The sequence below is a fragment of the Clupea harengus genome, chromosome 3 (genome assembly GCF_900700415.2).
Source record: "Clupea harengus chromosome 3, Ch_v2.0.2, whole genome shotgun sequence".
In the NCBI taxonomy this organism is placed as follows: Eukaryota; Metazoa; Chordata; class Actinopteri; order Clupeiformes; family Clupeidae; genus Clupea; species Clupea harengus.
Window position 1 is genome coordinate 27,971,100 of NC_045154.1, and position 15,617 is coordinate 27,986,716.

The 15,617-nt window shown below is 43.1% G+C and overlaps 2 protein-coding genes across 5 annotated transcripts in view; one reads left to right on the top strand and one right to left on the bottom strand.

The window, feature by feature from the left end:
* Positions 1–6,624: 6,624 nt before the first annotated feature.
* On the top strand, positions 6,625–9,820 carry LOC105889717 (homeobox protein DBX1-B-like). Its single transcript, XM_012815626.3, has 4 exons — positions 6,625–7,066; positions 7,284–7,385; positions 8,688–8,890; positions 9,015–9,820. Exons 1-4 carry the CDS (start codon positions 6,721–6,723, stop codon positions 9,336–9,338), a joined length of 975 nt encoding a protein of 324 aa, XP_012671080.1. The 5' UTR covers positions 6,625–6,720; the 3' UTR covers positions 9,339–9,820.
* Positions 9,821–9,912: 92 nt separating this feature from the next.
* LOC105889713 (neuron navigator 2-like) overlaps positions 9,913–15,617 on the bottom strand; it is a 67,099-nt gene continuing 61,394 nt past the window's right edge. For all 4 annotated transcript variants that reach the window (XM_031565246.2, XM_031565243.2, XM_031565244.2 and 1 more), the window contains 7 exons: positions 14,931–15,166; positions 14,176–14,339; positions 13,926–13,997; positions 13,423–13,619; positions 12,965–13,083; positions 12,389–12,598; positions 9,913–12,049 (listed from right to left, as the gene is read on the bottom strand). In XM_031565246.2, the coding sequence (XP_031421106.1) occupies positions 11,930–12,049; positions 12,389–12,598; positions 12,965–13,083; positions 13,423–13,619; positions 13,926–13,997; positions 14,176–14,339; positions 14,931–15,166 (1,118 nt within the window). In that variant the 3' untranslated portion in view covers positions 9,913–11,929. The remainder of the gene's footprint in view (positions 12,050–12,388; positions 12,599–12,964; positions 13,084–13,422; positions 13,620–13,925; positions 13,998–14,175; positions 14,340–14,930; positions 15,167–15,617) is intronic.

The following is a 15,617-nucleotide window of genomic DNA, read 5'->3' on the forward strand; positions in this document are numbered from 1 at the left end:
TCCATCTCTCCCTCACACATGCTGCTCTGCCAGCCAGCGAGGTGCTGGTGCTCCACAAAGAGACCAAAAAAAAAAGCAACTTTGATGTGGAAGAACAAGGCCACGAACAGCACAAGAGCGGCTTGTTTGCAGACTCCTCTTCACGGGCCTGGGGTGGGAGGCCAGCGTCTCCGACGTCTTCAGGAAGTGTGCGCTGAAAGCCCCGAGCGGTAGGGTGGAGGCACCCCGTGGCCCGCTGGATTCCACTCGAGCAGCAGGCACCATGGCTGGCATTATGGAGCTCCGAGGCCACCAGTCCCCCGCCGCTGCCTCTGCCATGCCTTTCAACCCTGCGCCCTGCCACACAGAAAAGGAGATTAGGATTAATCTTGCGTCCGACATGGTGATATTAACACCGCCCCCCCACCACCACCACCCTCAACCCCCAGCCACCCGCACCACCCCTCACTTGCTGTACATTGGGGCATGGTGTGCAGTGGTGGGGCTGCTAAAATGAAAGTCTGGGCCTTGGATTACTCTGAGAGAAGAGAGACTGGTTCAAAGGGCTCCTTTTTCTGTGATGAGGAAGGGTGGGGAATCGTTTTAGCAGGAGGCGATACGATGTGGAGCCCTCACATGTCATAGTAGATATCAGGGCTCAGACAGATTCTAAAAGGGACCTGCCCCACTTCCGTCCCTGTGTCCAGCTTGCTCTCACTGTGCCCCACATTAAGTCACCGGATCAGCGAACGCTATTTGAAAAGAAAACATGAAATGACTGCATGTGTATGACTAAATGTGTTTGTAACAAAATGCCTTTTACATGCAAATGCTGGCCAAGCTAAAGACAACAAAACCTGGTTAGTGGATCACCATACACAAATTAGTATTGCAATTTTTAAATCTGTCTTATTTGTGTTGTTGGGATTCATTTTGTTTTTAGTTTAAAATTAATTTGCACCGTTTCTTTACAAATAACCAAATAATGCTTTGTCTCAGAAAGAAAGAGAGAACAAATATATTATGTAGGGATGAATAAATGAAGGAAGGAGTGAAGGAGTGAAGTAAGTAAGGCAGGGGTGAAGGGACAATCAGATTTACAGGAATGATGCACAATAGAGGAATGTAATTAACATCTAATATCAATGGAATGAATGTGAGTCATGAGTCAAGAAAAAGACCTCTGCTCAAAAACCTTCAGAACAGACATGTATGCAGAATCCTGGGATATATAGTGTGCTTTTTCTGTTTAGTTAAAGTGGTAACAAAAAGTGTTTTGACTGGTGACAAGTGGTTTAAAAGTTTTTTGACTGGTGACAAGTGGTTTAAAAAGTGTTTTGTCTGGTGACAAGTGTTTTAAAAGTGTTTTGACTCTATTAAGGATTCATTTGCATGACCAAATAAACATGTATATATACAAGTAACAGTGCTGTCTGTTATAATCAAAAATATAACTGACAGAAAATTGTCCAACATGTAGTAAACTCTTTCCAGATTCATGTGAACGTTCTAGAGTATACCCATACCCCAGCTCTATGCTTGTCCAATCGTCATCCCACAACATCCCTTTTGAAATCATCGAAAAAAAAAAAAAAACAGTTGGACAAGCGTTCGGCCCCATGTGAAACACCATCGTGCAAAAGTTCACATCATTCAAGCTGAATTACACCGCGCTAACGCTTTCGCCCCTTTGTTTTTAGGCCGACATATTGCTCCTTCAGGGAGAAAAAGCGGAATGTCATCGTCTGGATTTTTTCCTCTCCTTCACCCCCATTTGATTATCCCTGTGAGAACAAACCCCTGTCTCTCCCAGAGAAAACACTTCTACTTTCACACTCACACTTACACTTTAGCCTCCTCAGGCCCGGCCAAGCAAACGCACAAGAAAAAGACAAGCACACACAGATGCTGAAAAGGCAATGGGGCTGTGCTGTTATGCAAATATATCAATCAGTGAACGCTCGAATGAGAATTATATTTGAATTAAATGAGGCTTTGGCTTTTTAGACCACTGAATCGCCGGCCAAAGTCTCAATACTCAATCCCCACTCCGACGCCATGCATATTATGGGTTTGACGAAATGTGAACTGACATAAATACCATGGCTCACTTTCAATCCGATTACGCGGCTAAACCACATCAATGCTGGCCAGCCAACGGGCGCTGGCGTCCCTCTATTCAAGTGGCCAGCGAACAACTCCCGGCTCCTCCTCGAAACACAAGCGAAGCCTCGCTGCCATCGCAGAGCCCCCACGCTCAACCCATCAACGCGGCTCAATGGGGCCCTTTCGACAAGGTGCTTCCCCTCGCTCGGCAAGCTCAGACCTAAAACAAAGCTAAAGATTGTGCGCTGATGGGCCCAAACTCCCAGTGCAGCCTCACAGTGTCCCACACAAGCACTTTGCACTTTTTTTTTCGGAACAAAAAAAAGGGGGAATCTTCCCTCTGAAGACTCTCTGCTTGCTGTCTTTTTTCTCTTCTTCTCTTTTTTTGTCCTCGGCCATCTTGGATATTGAATTGAAAGGGGCTCTCCCGAGTGGCCCCATTATAACTATCAACACGAATAATGCCTCAGGTTAGCATGACCGAGTGGTGGCAGTGATCGCTTGTTAGGAACTGGCCCTTAATTTAAAGTGGTGTTGACAACCACAAAGAACCCTCTCTTTGGGAGAGTGGCGTGGCAACGCTTGAGTTTGAGCGTTTTGTGGGGAGCACATTTTAACCAGATGCATTTACAAGACTTTTTCTAAACAACCTGCCAGGTGCAGAATCCCTCCTGAAAGATCCACCAACTGTGAAACGTTACAAGGCCCAATGAGATTAGGGGAGAGAATGAAATACATTTGCTACATGCATATGCCCTGAGCTTCCGTGACCAATTTAGGACTAATGAGAGTATTCATCATGCACTTTCCATATCTCCAAAAGCTTGTCTTTTTTTCTCCTCGTCTCAAATGCTCAGCCAGCTATCTGACTGGGAGAAGAGACGGCGCTTTTGAAAGTGCTGCTTTTAAGTGAAGGAAAAAAACAGACAACTGACCAGAAGCTTCCATACTCGTCACATTTTAGTCATGTTGAAATCTGAACTAAGTCTCAGTATAAGACTATTTATATACTGCACTGCTATATTCCAAATTTGTAATGAGTGAGTTTTCAAAGAAATATAAAACAACATGGATTCCTATATGGCAAACTGATACATGGTGAAGATAGGTAAATCATATTTTCAGGATGAAGATGCAAATGTTTCATGTTTCGCATACAGAGTTGTGAAAGATCAAACATGGGAGACCATGGTAACACAATTATCTTTCAAATTCCTTACTTAGAGAAGAGGGATTTAACAAAGGAACTGAAAAAAATACTTTTATGTAAAAAAATCTCTTCAAAATATCAACATACACACATCTCTGGTTGAGAGTAAAAATACTTGTTGATATGTATATATGCATGCTGGTGTGCTTGGCGCATGTTGTTAAATCAAAAGTAGGAATGAACCTTACATACCCACCAATCCTGCCCATTCGCCTGAGACATTGAACTGAGTAGAAAATAAACAGTCTCTTTATCCAATCTTGTGGAGTGGATATATGAATTTCTGAGACACAAAGGTCTCAGTGACTACGTCATATGCAGCGCCGACTGACTGGCACGTAAAATGAAAGAACAGGTGCACTGAAACGCTTTGTCCGGCTTCCTGCCTTTCTTCGTTTGAAAACCGGGGGTTATGTTTAATGCAAAGTTAATATCGATTTAATGCTTGTCAATGTCCCCCTGTATCTTGGACCACCGCTAATCCCTTCAATGTGCTGCCGTACACAACCCTCGGAAACAGATGCTTGGTCAGTCTGGAAGAGCTCTGCCCGGAGTGAGGCACTTTAAGGTCGTCTGCAGTGGCCAAGAGTTTTAAACCGTGAAACAAATGACTCATCACTGTCCATAATTATATGTTTACATATGCATATAAATAAATATTACGTTTTTGATTCCTCGCCTTTGTTGATATATGTATAGTGCCTCGGTGCACACCCTGGCTGCATGCGGGCAACTTTGGGGGCGTTCATGGGGCGGGAACGCGCACGCGCGTGTGCGCTCCTGTGTGTCAGTGTAGAGTGACAGGGGGCGCATTTATTTGGTTATAATATCTTGAAAATGTGTCTTTAATAGGCTCAATTCAGAATCGGACCAGCTGTTTTCTCTCTATTTGGTAAAGAAAACAATTGTGCCCGGCTTGGAAAGCAAGTAGAAATTAGTTTCGGTCAAGGAGGCTAAGCTATATTTCCTGCAAACCATCTGCTTGATTGGTACAATAGAGGGATTTTCGGGTGAGAGTGGAAGAATAAAATGCTTTGAACGTACAACAGTTCACTTTGTGAAGGTGCTGAGGTGTCTTAATACGACTGCCTCAGGCGGATGATGCAAATTTAATGTCCATTTACTTTTGTTAAAGAAGGAATAATTTCATGGTCATAACATATGTTTAGGCTATGCCTTACTTTTTATTCATTTCCAGACTTGTTTAAGTTTAATCTCAACGTAAACAATTTGGGTGAAGGGTGAAGTAAAACAATAACTAGAAGCTTGCCTTAAAGGAAATAGGAAGTGAGCTGTTGTTTGCATTTGTATGATTGTCTGAAGAGATCTGAGCAAAAGCCCTCATAACCTTTTCCAACAATGATGCATAACTAACAAGTTCCAGGGAAGGTACAATATCAGCTTTAGCCCATGGCAATTTCTGCGTTCTGTCAGGTGTTGTTGTGTCGGCTTATTATCTATAATGAAATATCATTTATTTGGTGGATTTTAAATCCATTGATAAACAAACCAGGCTGACAGTTTGCTATTAGGAAACATACCTTGAGAAAATTTGACAGTTGCTGCATTAAACGAAATGCAAGCCATACCAATCCCATCCCTGGTCCCCGCACAAAATGTTTCACATTCAGGTTAAACCGTTTATCCCCTTCTTGTTCTAAGACCATATGAAGGAAGCTTGAAATATTGTTTTCGTTCATTCATTCTTCAATCCCGTGCTACAATCCATCTGTTTTAAGGGGGACGCCTGGCGCATAATTTCATGGAGATTTACCTTCTGTGCCATCGTTTAGGACGCACACGGGGGTCCCTTCCCATTTTTGCGCTTCCCTCCCAAAATCAAAGACCATGCGTTGACTCTGAGAAGATAGATGCGAAGGTAACTACTTCTAAATGAATAGCCAGGGGGACAAAAACAGAAAGAGCAGCGGTCAAACGCCATTAGTCACAGGTCTTAGTCCACAGGCCTCAGGAGACGCTCCTTCTAGCTCATCACACAAAAAAAGAATTTGTGTTCAAATAGAATTTTCCGAGGAAGGACCCTTTTGTTCGGCGCTTCTCCCGTGTTATCTATTCCTTCGGTAGGCGTTGATCATTTTTTTCTCCCGCTGGTCTAACGGAGTGGTGAGGAGCTGGTGCTTTGACATCCCACATTAGCCTAAAGTGAACCCACGTGTGGCACAGCAAGGGTCTGACCTAGCTTTTCAAATAATGGCATTCCTCGTTTTCACGCACACTAACTCTGGAGGGAAAAGGTACAAGCCTGTTATCTCACAAAAAGTAAATCGGCTGAACGCATAGACAAGGCTACCAGGAACCATCTTCTGCACCTACGTCCTGACCATTCAGTTTATATCGATACGTGCAATATGTGGACACAGTCTACTGAAAAGTCTGAAGTAAACATGCGAAAAGCCAGACTTTTGGGTGCATTTTCTACATGGGTTGTTAGTGGACAAAGAGGATACTATTGTAAACTGTAGTTTACTGAATTATAACCAATGATGTATGCTACTAGAGACTGTTAAACTATTTTTTTCATACCACACTTCATGTGCATTAATATATAATAAACAAGAATATTTCAAATGAATAGCCTACAATGAAACAACACATGTGAGGTCTCATGAAGATTTATGTCAGATGTGAACTCGCCTCTTTTTCTAGAAAAGCTAAGATAGAAAATCCTGGAAAAGAAAATGTAGAGTGATCCGCTAAATACATAATTAGATCTTTTTTAATCTTACGACACATTTTTTAAATATAAGTCTAAAACAATGAATGTTTAACATATTATAATAAACAGCAAAACAATAAAACAAAAATAATGACCCAGTGATTACTTCTCAGTTTGCAGTTTTGAAAAAACGAAGAAGGGAAACTAAATTCGCAGTGTCATATTTGCTGCTATACACTGTGTACACTGAGACGGATAAACTGTATTTCTGTATGTGGTGTATTTGTAAAACGTTACAGAAAGCATTTGTGAAGGCAAAACTAGTTTAATTGATTATTTCTTTATCAAGATAAAGAAAAAGGTAGGTTGATGCAAAACAAATACACCAAATCAACAGGATCATAAAAAGGTGGTAAATATGCCACATTTATTGACTACATTGATGTGTTGTGCATTGTTTCATGACGTTTAATCCAGTCACAAATTGCTTGAATCGACCAATCAGTGTGCTTAAAATTCGGTACGAAAGAAAATCACTAGGAGAACTTTGTTGAACCTCATTGTTCCGGCTGTCACCTCTGAAAGGCTTTACCAACGGTCCACTATAAAACCCTTTCTCAAGAGGGAAGGGCCACAAGAGTTCCGTCAGACTATCATCCTGGATGCTAAGTGAAGTCGTCTCTTGCAGTGAACGAAGAGCTCAAAATATACGTTCTGTTTTCTTTTTCTTGTATCTTTCGAAGGTGCGATGATGTTCCCAAGTGTTCTTGCGCCACCTGCGATGTATCCAAATCTTTTGCGGCCTGCGCTGACTTTGCCACAGTCTTTGCACTCTGCGTTCACCACGCACTCCAGCTTTCTGGTGGAGGACCTGTTGAGGATCAGCCGACCGGCAAGTTACGTCCATAGGACAATTCCTTCCCCAAGCGCATCTCCTCCTTCAACGGGAACCATAACAGCTGCAGCGGACCATGTCTCCATCTCCACATGTATGTCTAAAAGAACCGCTTCGCCACAAACCTCATTGCCATGCAGCGACCCCAACTACTTGAAGTTTGGGGTTAATGCCATCTTGGCCCCATCAACACGCAACGGTAAGAGTTATTTGACTTTGCTGTAGAATAACTTCAGTTTCAGCACCTGAGCACTCTGAGTAACGTCACCATTATTGACAGCTGCAGAAGATATGCTTGTTGACAATGTACCACATAGATATGTAATGTGTACTGAATGGGTTTATTTTGCACTATTTTCTATTTCAACATTTTGACATCTTGAGCTAATTGTAATTCTGTCATTCTTGCATTGCAGCATCATCTCCACACTCTGTGACCGACTTCCACCTGAAAAACCTCCCCTTTTCATATTTCGATGGGTCGTTTCAACCGTTCATCAGGGCATCTTATTTTCCAGGTGAGTTTTCTCTATTTTATCCCGAGGGTCAATTAAGTGAAAAGACTACACATACCAAACCATAGTTCGGGGGCTGAAAGCAGCAGAGCATCGTGGAATCGGTCTCGCCAATTTGATGCCCTATTTAGCAAAAGCAGTGACTGCTGACATTTTGCGCCGGCTCCCCTAATCTACAAATTAGCTGGAATTGTCATGGTCCAAATTTGAGGCGGGTCCCTTCTCACAAGGAAGATGCTGGCGTCTCTTCATTACCTCCCCTTTCCCACCGAGTCAGTGCACTTTGCCACTGATTGCTAACAAAGCTTTCAGCACCATGACCAATTGGTCAGCTCCCTCCGGGCAGCCACACACAGACACGACGTTGACTTAGGCATGCTGTTGATAGGCATTTACCAGTCATGGACTAATTTCCCATTAGTAGCTATTCAGTGTTTCAATATTTTCACAAGACCACATAGACTGCTTCGTCGTGAACGGAAATCAAGCAACAAAACGCGGGGACAAAATGTCTAGCCTATATATCTTTTGAGTGGAAAGTATTTACTTAAGTAATTATCTGCGTGTGACAGACTTAGACATTAAAGAAATGTTCCTCATTAACCTGTTTTTATAATGAAGGTGATGGCCTACATTCTATACCTTAGGGTACTTTGCATATAGAGTAATGTATGTACTGACGTGTAAGGCTGTATGCTTTTTGAAAATATTATATAAGAAAACACGTTCTTATTCGCATAAATATGACTGTGATTCTTTCTTGATTGAGTGAATATATGTCAACAAAACAGCTGTATGAATAGCTTGTAGTGCTCACGTCGAAAACGGCCTCGCCATCAGTATTCCTCAAATGATCTTGGCATGCAGTTGTGTTTAGTTTGAAAGTGTAAATCTCCTTTGTGGCCGTAATATATGGCTTTAGCGGCCTGTCCTAAGCCTTTTTCAGTTAGTTCATTACTACACAATTACCGTTCACGCTTCATTAGCGCCTCTATATCTCATTGGAGCTTCCTGAAAGGATGCTCGGCCTTTTTACCATACCAATGCTTTTGGGAACTAAGCAATGTGCTAATTAGTTACTTCGTGGCATTTCACGCAAATGGTTTGTATTTAATAACACAAGAACAATAAACCAGTCAATATTTACAGACTTCGAGTAGGCTACTTCAATTTCAAACACAGAACCATGCACCCCCAATAAAACGATTCGTGCAAGCTTTGAGGTCATTTTACTCTCCGGGTGCTTTATAATATCAAAAGACCCGCCGTTAATAAAATGTATCTATTCTCTGTTTTGTTTAACAGCATCATCTGCAGTGGTACCTATCCCTGGAACATTCTCCTGGCCCCTTGCAGCGAGGGGGAAACCAAGACGAGGAATGCTGCGGCGGGCTGTGTTCTCTGATGTTCAACGCAAAGCACTAGAGAAGATGTTTCAAAAACAGAAGTATATCAGCAAACCTGATAGAAAGAAGCTCGCTTCAAAACTTGCATTAAAGGATTCCCAGGTAAATAGCATATGATATAGCATATTTGCAAGGATACCACGCACATTCATTGTTAAGTTAAACAATCATTAGGCTAAGTGATAATTGTTTCAGCTTCTCACGTCTCACCGTTTGATCCCAATAGGTAAAAATTTGGTTCCAAAACCGAAGAATGAAATGGCGCAACTCTAAAGAGCGCGAACTTCTTTCGTCTGGAGGATGCAGAGAGCAAACATTGCCGACAAAAATGAATCCGAACCCAGATCTCAGTGACGTGGGGACAGGTAAAAAGTCATGCGAGGACGAACTGGAGGCTTTCAGAGGAGAATCACTGCATCAAACATACTGCCACTCACACCAAACGCACCAACTTTTTAACAGCATAGAATCCAACCCAATGTCACCGGACAGCTCAAGCAAACATTCAGATTTCTCAGAATCCGAAGATGAGGAGATAACAGTGTCTTAATTTTGTACACAAGTCATACATTATTTTTATAGCCCACGCAACGTATTTACAAAATGTTGTATATGTTGATATTATTGCAAAAGAGGATGTCTGCTTTACAATAACATTGCAACACGTCTGCCCAACATCCCTATTTTCTGGGATAGTATTTGGCATGGAATTAACTGAATGTTACTTGTAAGGTATATGCCTCTTTCCTACACCTTGCTGTGTTTTGGCAGCCAATGACCTTTGTATATTGATTTGTGTTAATGTTTGTCTGTTTATAAGCAAACACCAAGAGTGTTATAATCATGATGCTATTGAAGTAGACTAAATGCATTTAATCAAAGATACGTAGAGATGTAAATTAAATACCTATATTTTGTAAACTGTGTTTTATGAAAATGTATATACTTTATACTTCAAATATGTAATATTTTCTACAAATTAAAATGTCAGAAGAACTATAAACGAATCACTGCTTTCACTGACTACATAATAACACAGAGTGACATTTCTTTTTTACCTGAATAAAATGATGTCTGAACCCATTTCATGCACTTCACAACAGATATTCACATGTACACAAAACTTTTCCATACAGATGCAGTTTTATTAATATACAAAAACAAACAGTTTGAACAGTGATAACATTTATTCCCATGGAATGTACAGACTGTCACCGGACATCTACAACCTTACTGTTGAGCACTGTACAAATAAAAATACATGGCCTACCTCTTTTAAAAGCTGTTAGAAAAAGTCTTCAAAATGTAGGTCTGCAATCAAATATTTACATATGTATGTTACAAATACAAGGAAAAAATGTACAAAGACAAATTGCACTACACAATGAAAGATTAGATTCCCAAACACAACTTTTCAAACATCTTAATGACCTCCCTCATGCATTTATCACATGAACCTTAACATTCTTAAATGCAATGATATGGTAGTTCAAAAAACAAAACAAAAACAAACTCACAGAAAAGGGGTTGAGAGGATTCACAATGCGAATGAACTTGCAGCATGACAAACACTAGCAGTTCCTAAAACTGCGGGGGCACCAATTTGGTAAAAAATAAATAAAAAAATTGGAAAATGGGCGTTGCATAGATTTCCGTATCAAACAGCACTCAAAATAATAATAACAACAAAAAAAAAAACTCACAGAGGCTCTGTGAATGAATCCAAAAGGGTGTAATATGAGTGAAATCGGATCTTAAGACACTTCATCTGCTGAGGGAATAAAGTGCAGTCACTCAACACTAAAGCGAGGCTGAAGACTCCATTTACACTCAATGCAAATGGGGACCGCGCTAAGTCTCCCAAGTGAGCTTCTAGGCACGGCAGCAGTTCAGTTCAAAGCAGAACCTGATCGTCTTGACTGATCCGCCTACAGCCAAGCCCTTTGGGACTGCATGTGTAGATCCCCCCCCCAAAAAAGTGCTTCTATGTCTAAGGAACTTCTCCAGTTCACAAAACCAGTGGTGCCTCAGGCCCTTCAGCCAGCACTTGGGATAAATGCACTCTCACATTAGACAAAGCAGCTAAGAAATGTGACCACCTACGCTGCCACAACATGCCACATGGTACAATGCCTTGACTTGAGCTGCTTTAGGTCTGCTTATTGCCATAGAATAACGCTAGCATCTACTAGCATTCAATGCTGTTTACGCACAGTGTTAATCAAAACCACACTTGGGTTTCTGCGTGACTACATGATCAAGAGAGCATCAAGAGACCTGACAGGGAAATTATTCGGAGTAGAGGTCACTGTGGACATTGTTTGTGTCTCTCTACCCGACCTACGCAGGAGCACTGCTGAGGCACAAGTGTATACAGTCCTGTAGTTATGTTCACGTGTTTGTGAACAGGTGGTTTCATCTCTGGTAGAGAAGCACTAAGGCATTGCAGGCAAATCCAGACAACAACAGGATGGTTCACGGTGAACCCAGCTCTGAGAGTAGGGCCAACACACTAGTGCAGTTCAGTTTCAATCTTGTGAAGATGTGCATGCAGCTTGCGAAATGCAAAACAAACACAAACTTTGCATTCAGTGGAAGTATAGATCTAAAGTCTGTGATGTCACGGCATGTTAACTCGTCCAATGACTCAACAGCTCAGGTTCAACAACTTAGGGTGAGCTTTAAGTATTTTACTGCAAAAGCTGCAGGTGAACAATAAATGTGCAAAGACTACATACATGTTTGTCTATAAAAAACAAAGCGTATGGGTGGAAACCAGACAGATGAAAATAAAATGTCGTCACTGGACGCCGCGGTGTAAATGCTCCTCTAATCTGTAGTGACACCTACAGGTCAGATTTTCAATGACAGAGCACCAGATTTCTGTGGAAACATTGTGTTCACAGTTCACAGTTGTGTTGCAAAAGGTTCTATGGCTGCTTGTGCCAGCTCCCAATCCCACGTGGACTATGAAGTAAACTTCAGCTGAACAAACACCGAAACTCCTCGCGGGTTGTTTCACTTTCACTCGTTTTGACCTCGTTGTGCTTTACCATCCCCTTCCAAACCTCCGGGTCGCCAGGAGGACTTGTATGAAGAGAGAGACGGATGAGTCTGTAGTCTAAGCATAGTGTCCGCACATCACAGCGTTGACTCCAGCGAAGAGTCGATCACATTGTCTTGGTGACCGTTGGAGTCGCTGTCATAGCTCTGGGGGCCTGTGGAGTGAGCCGCCTCCTTCAGCCTCATCAGCATGTTCATCTGTGGGGACGGAGACCCAGCTATTACCAATCACTATGTACACAGCACCAAAGGATGTAGCAAGACAGTATAGGACAGTGTAGGACATATTTATATCATATCGTTGTTGAAAGTCTTGCATTTAAAATTATTCACACAGGTTCTGGGCCAGGTTGGCCAGGTTTGGTTTGCCTGTCAGCTTGATGTGTGGAAGAACAGAACACTAGACTCTGACTCAGGTCTCCCACTGCGAGACACTTTGTGTGGAGGTGTCTGACAGTGCTGTCGTGCTGTCTTATACCTATATATATATACACTTATATATTTAGAAAAGTCAGGGATGAGTAGAGAATGTCTTACTAGAGGGTCAGTTTCGGCCTCCCCTTGAGCGTCCTGCTTGTTGTGGCAGCCCTCCCGGGCCAGGGAGTATCCGTCAAAGCCCACGTCCTCGGGCCGCAGCTGCAGGAGAGGCGGGGGGGAGCACTCGTGCTGCTGGGGGCTCGCCGCCCACGGGAAACTCTCCATCACCCATTTGGCAGGGTCCTCCCAGGCTGCCCTCCGCCCATACAGCTGATGGAGAATAAACATTCGGTTGTAGCTTCATAAAACCCAATGAAGAGGTTCGAAGGCTAAATCTGTACATTCAACTACGCTAATGTGTAACAGTGTCTGATGAAGAATGAATCTATATAGCAACCAATATACACAGACTGTCAATACTGCTCTTTGTCTCCCTTATATAATACATATATAATATTAACAAATATCACACACAAACACACACACACACACACACTCACTCCCCCACCACACACACACACACACACACACACACACACACACACACACGCACACACACACATTCAGTGAGCACATAAAATGAGACTACATATCCTGACTTCTGTGTCACGTTTGAAGTAGAATGAGTGTTGGTACCTGCAGCCCTTCTCTGACTGCCTCCAGCATGTAGGGGGTGATGGAGTAGTTCCACAGGTCTGTGAACCAGACCCTAGCGCCGTCCACATCCATGGGGCAGGACAGGAAGAGACGCGGCCCTGGAGGAGTGAAGTAGGAAGAGGATCATCAAACCAACACAGAGTGGCTTTTTACATAACCTAATGTCTCATTAAAGCGCCATTTGGACAGACGAATGCACGCAATGAGATACGTCTGACGTATTAAACAACATTCTACAGTTTTCTTCTTCACCTGTTGCATTACTTTTGTCTTTGATGTCTGGGGATTTTATTTCCTAACATTATTGTGTAAACATACATTTAAAATATATAGATATGTATATTTGTATATATAAAAACATATAAAATATATACGAATCACAAAAGAAGAGCAGATGAACCTCCTGATGGCTGTGGCATGTGGATATGGTGTCTCACCTATGGTGACGTCGGAGGAGCTGTGGGCCTCCAGGAAGCGGTTGAGGTGCTGCCACACGCAGGGCACCCACTCCACGATGCGCACCAGCTCCGTGCTCCGCGTGCGGCTGCTGATCTCCGTCTCCAGAAGCTTCCGCCGCAGGAAGCGGCCCAGGAAGCCTTTCAGCGGCTCGGTGTGGTTGGCGCACAGCACCCACCTGTTGGTGAACAAAGACACACAGAGGTCATACACCTGTGTTTTAGGTCAGTGTACGTCTCACAGCCAGGAACTGCTTTTAGAAGTTAGAAAACAGGGTGGCTGGAACAGGTCTGAGGGCCTGTAACAGTTTTGGATGTCAGATATGCATCTGAGGGGACACTGCCCCCTTGTGGATACCCCTGGGAGTAGAATATCATACTTCCATATGATATTCCAAAATCAGAACACCCACAAAAGGTACATAAAGGCTCAAACAGAAATGTCTGTTTCAAAAAAATCAAAATCACCAGAAAAGAGGGCCCACCTGAAATTATGATGAAGCTGCAGGTTGGGGGTGGAGGCATTAGCCTGGTTCATGGTACCGATGATGTAAGGGCTGTGTGGAGCAGAGGGGAGAATAGTTATTTACAGCATTGAAGCGTTTTAGTAAACCTTTCTTCATTACTCAACCAGACAGACTGTTTTAGCTTGGGATCCATATTGGATTTGGAACATTTGAGAGACAGGGCAGGTTCAACCACCGGAGCTGACGTGAGTTGAGCTGCTCTGCTCACCAGTTGCGGTGCTTGTAGTTGAGCAGGCCGTTGAAGATCTCCCCCAGGGAGCTGAGGTGGTGCAGGTTGTCCAGAATGAGCACCAAAGGCATCTCCTGAGCCTGGATGCTGCTGCTGCTGCTGCTGCCCTGGTCAGCCAGGTGAGACAGGTACTGACGGAGCTCCTGGACATTACAGTATATCAACAACAGAGTGAACATGCAATAATATGGTATTATTGGGTTCATTAATATAGGTATTATTATTATTATTATTATTATTATTCCTACACATATAAGTGATGGATACTGCACAATAGTTGTTATTTTTTAAGATTAAGATGAATCTTCACTGGAAGTGCAGCAACAGAACTGCTATAAATGGTGCTGTGGACAATCAATGGGGTAGCAAAAACATGTAGAGATCTTCCTCTGAGAGGAGTGGATTTGGATCGGTGTGTGTTGTTCTGGATCTGAACTTGCACACATCCATATCCTGTCATATATATTTTTGTCTTTCTCTGTTCCCCAACCCATACTGTCAAAATCATTGCACTCTGTACAATAGGGTCAGACCCTTTCCTGTATCTGGAAACACTCTGTGTGAATATGTTCTCCCTATGTGTATGTATATGTGATTTATGTATGTATGTCGGTGAGGTGTATAAGTGTATATGTGTATAAGCTACTGAATGACCTAAAGTATCCATCTATCTATCTATCTATCTATCTATCAGATATACACTTAGTACGGAGTACAGATGGCCAGACACAGACCTTGCTGGACTTGTGGTCCACGTTGAAGGTGGCGATGGTGCCGTCGGTGAGCGACCAGCCCTCTTGCAGCACCATGTGCTCGGCCAGGTGGCTGGCCAGGAAGCTCTTGCCGGTGCCGCTGGGGCCGGAGAGGATGATGCGCCGGTGCTCCTGCAGCTGCGACACGTAGCGCTGCAGCATGGCCTTGGGCACCAGCGTCTGGAACACCAGGCTGTCCGTGCTGTTCTCCTGCACACCTGCAGAAGGGGGAGTCCAGGGTTAGCCGGGCCTCAAGTTTAACCAGGATGCAAAATCAGGCTTTCTTTTCCAAACCACCCTTCTCCCCACTGGTACTTCACAGTGGAGAGCCACTCTGTATAAGGTAACTATCCCAACCGCTGGGGACACTCCTAAGTAAGGGTGGAGAGCCACTCTGTATAAGGTAACTCTCAGAACCGCTGGGGACTCTCCTAAGTAAGGGTGGAGAGCCACTCTGTATAAGGTAACTATCCCAACCGCTGGGGACTCTCCTAAGTAAGGGTGGAGGGTATAAATAGGTAAATAGGCAGATCAATGTTGTGTTGCTGCTGGCTCCCCTGAGAGGCATGGAGCAGTGGTCTACTGTTAGACATGTTGTCTGTCATTTGCTAGAGACCAAGTGATCATTTGCCACTGTACAATAATACATGACTAATAGACTTTGAGTTT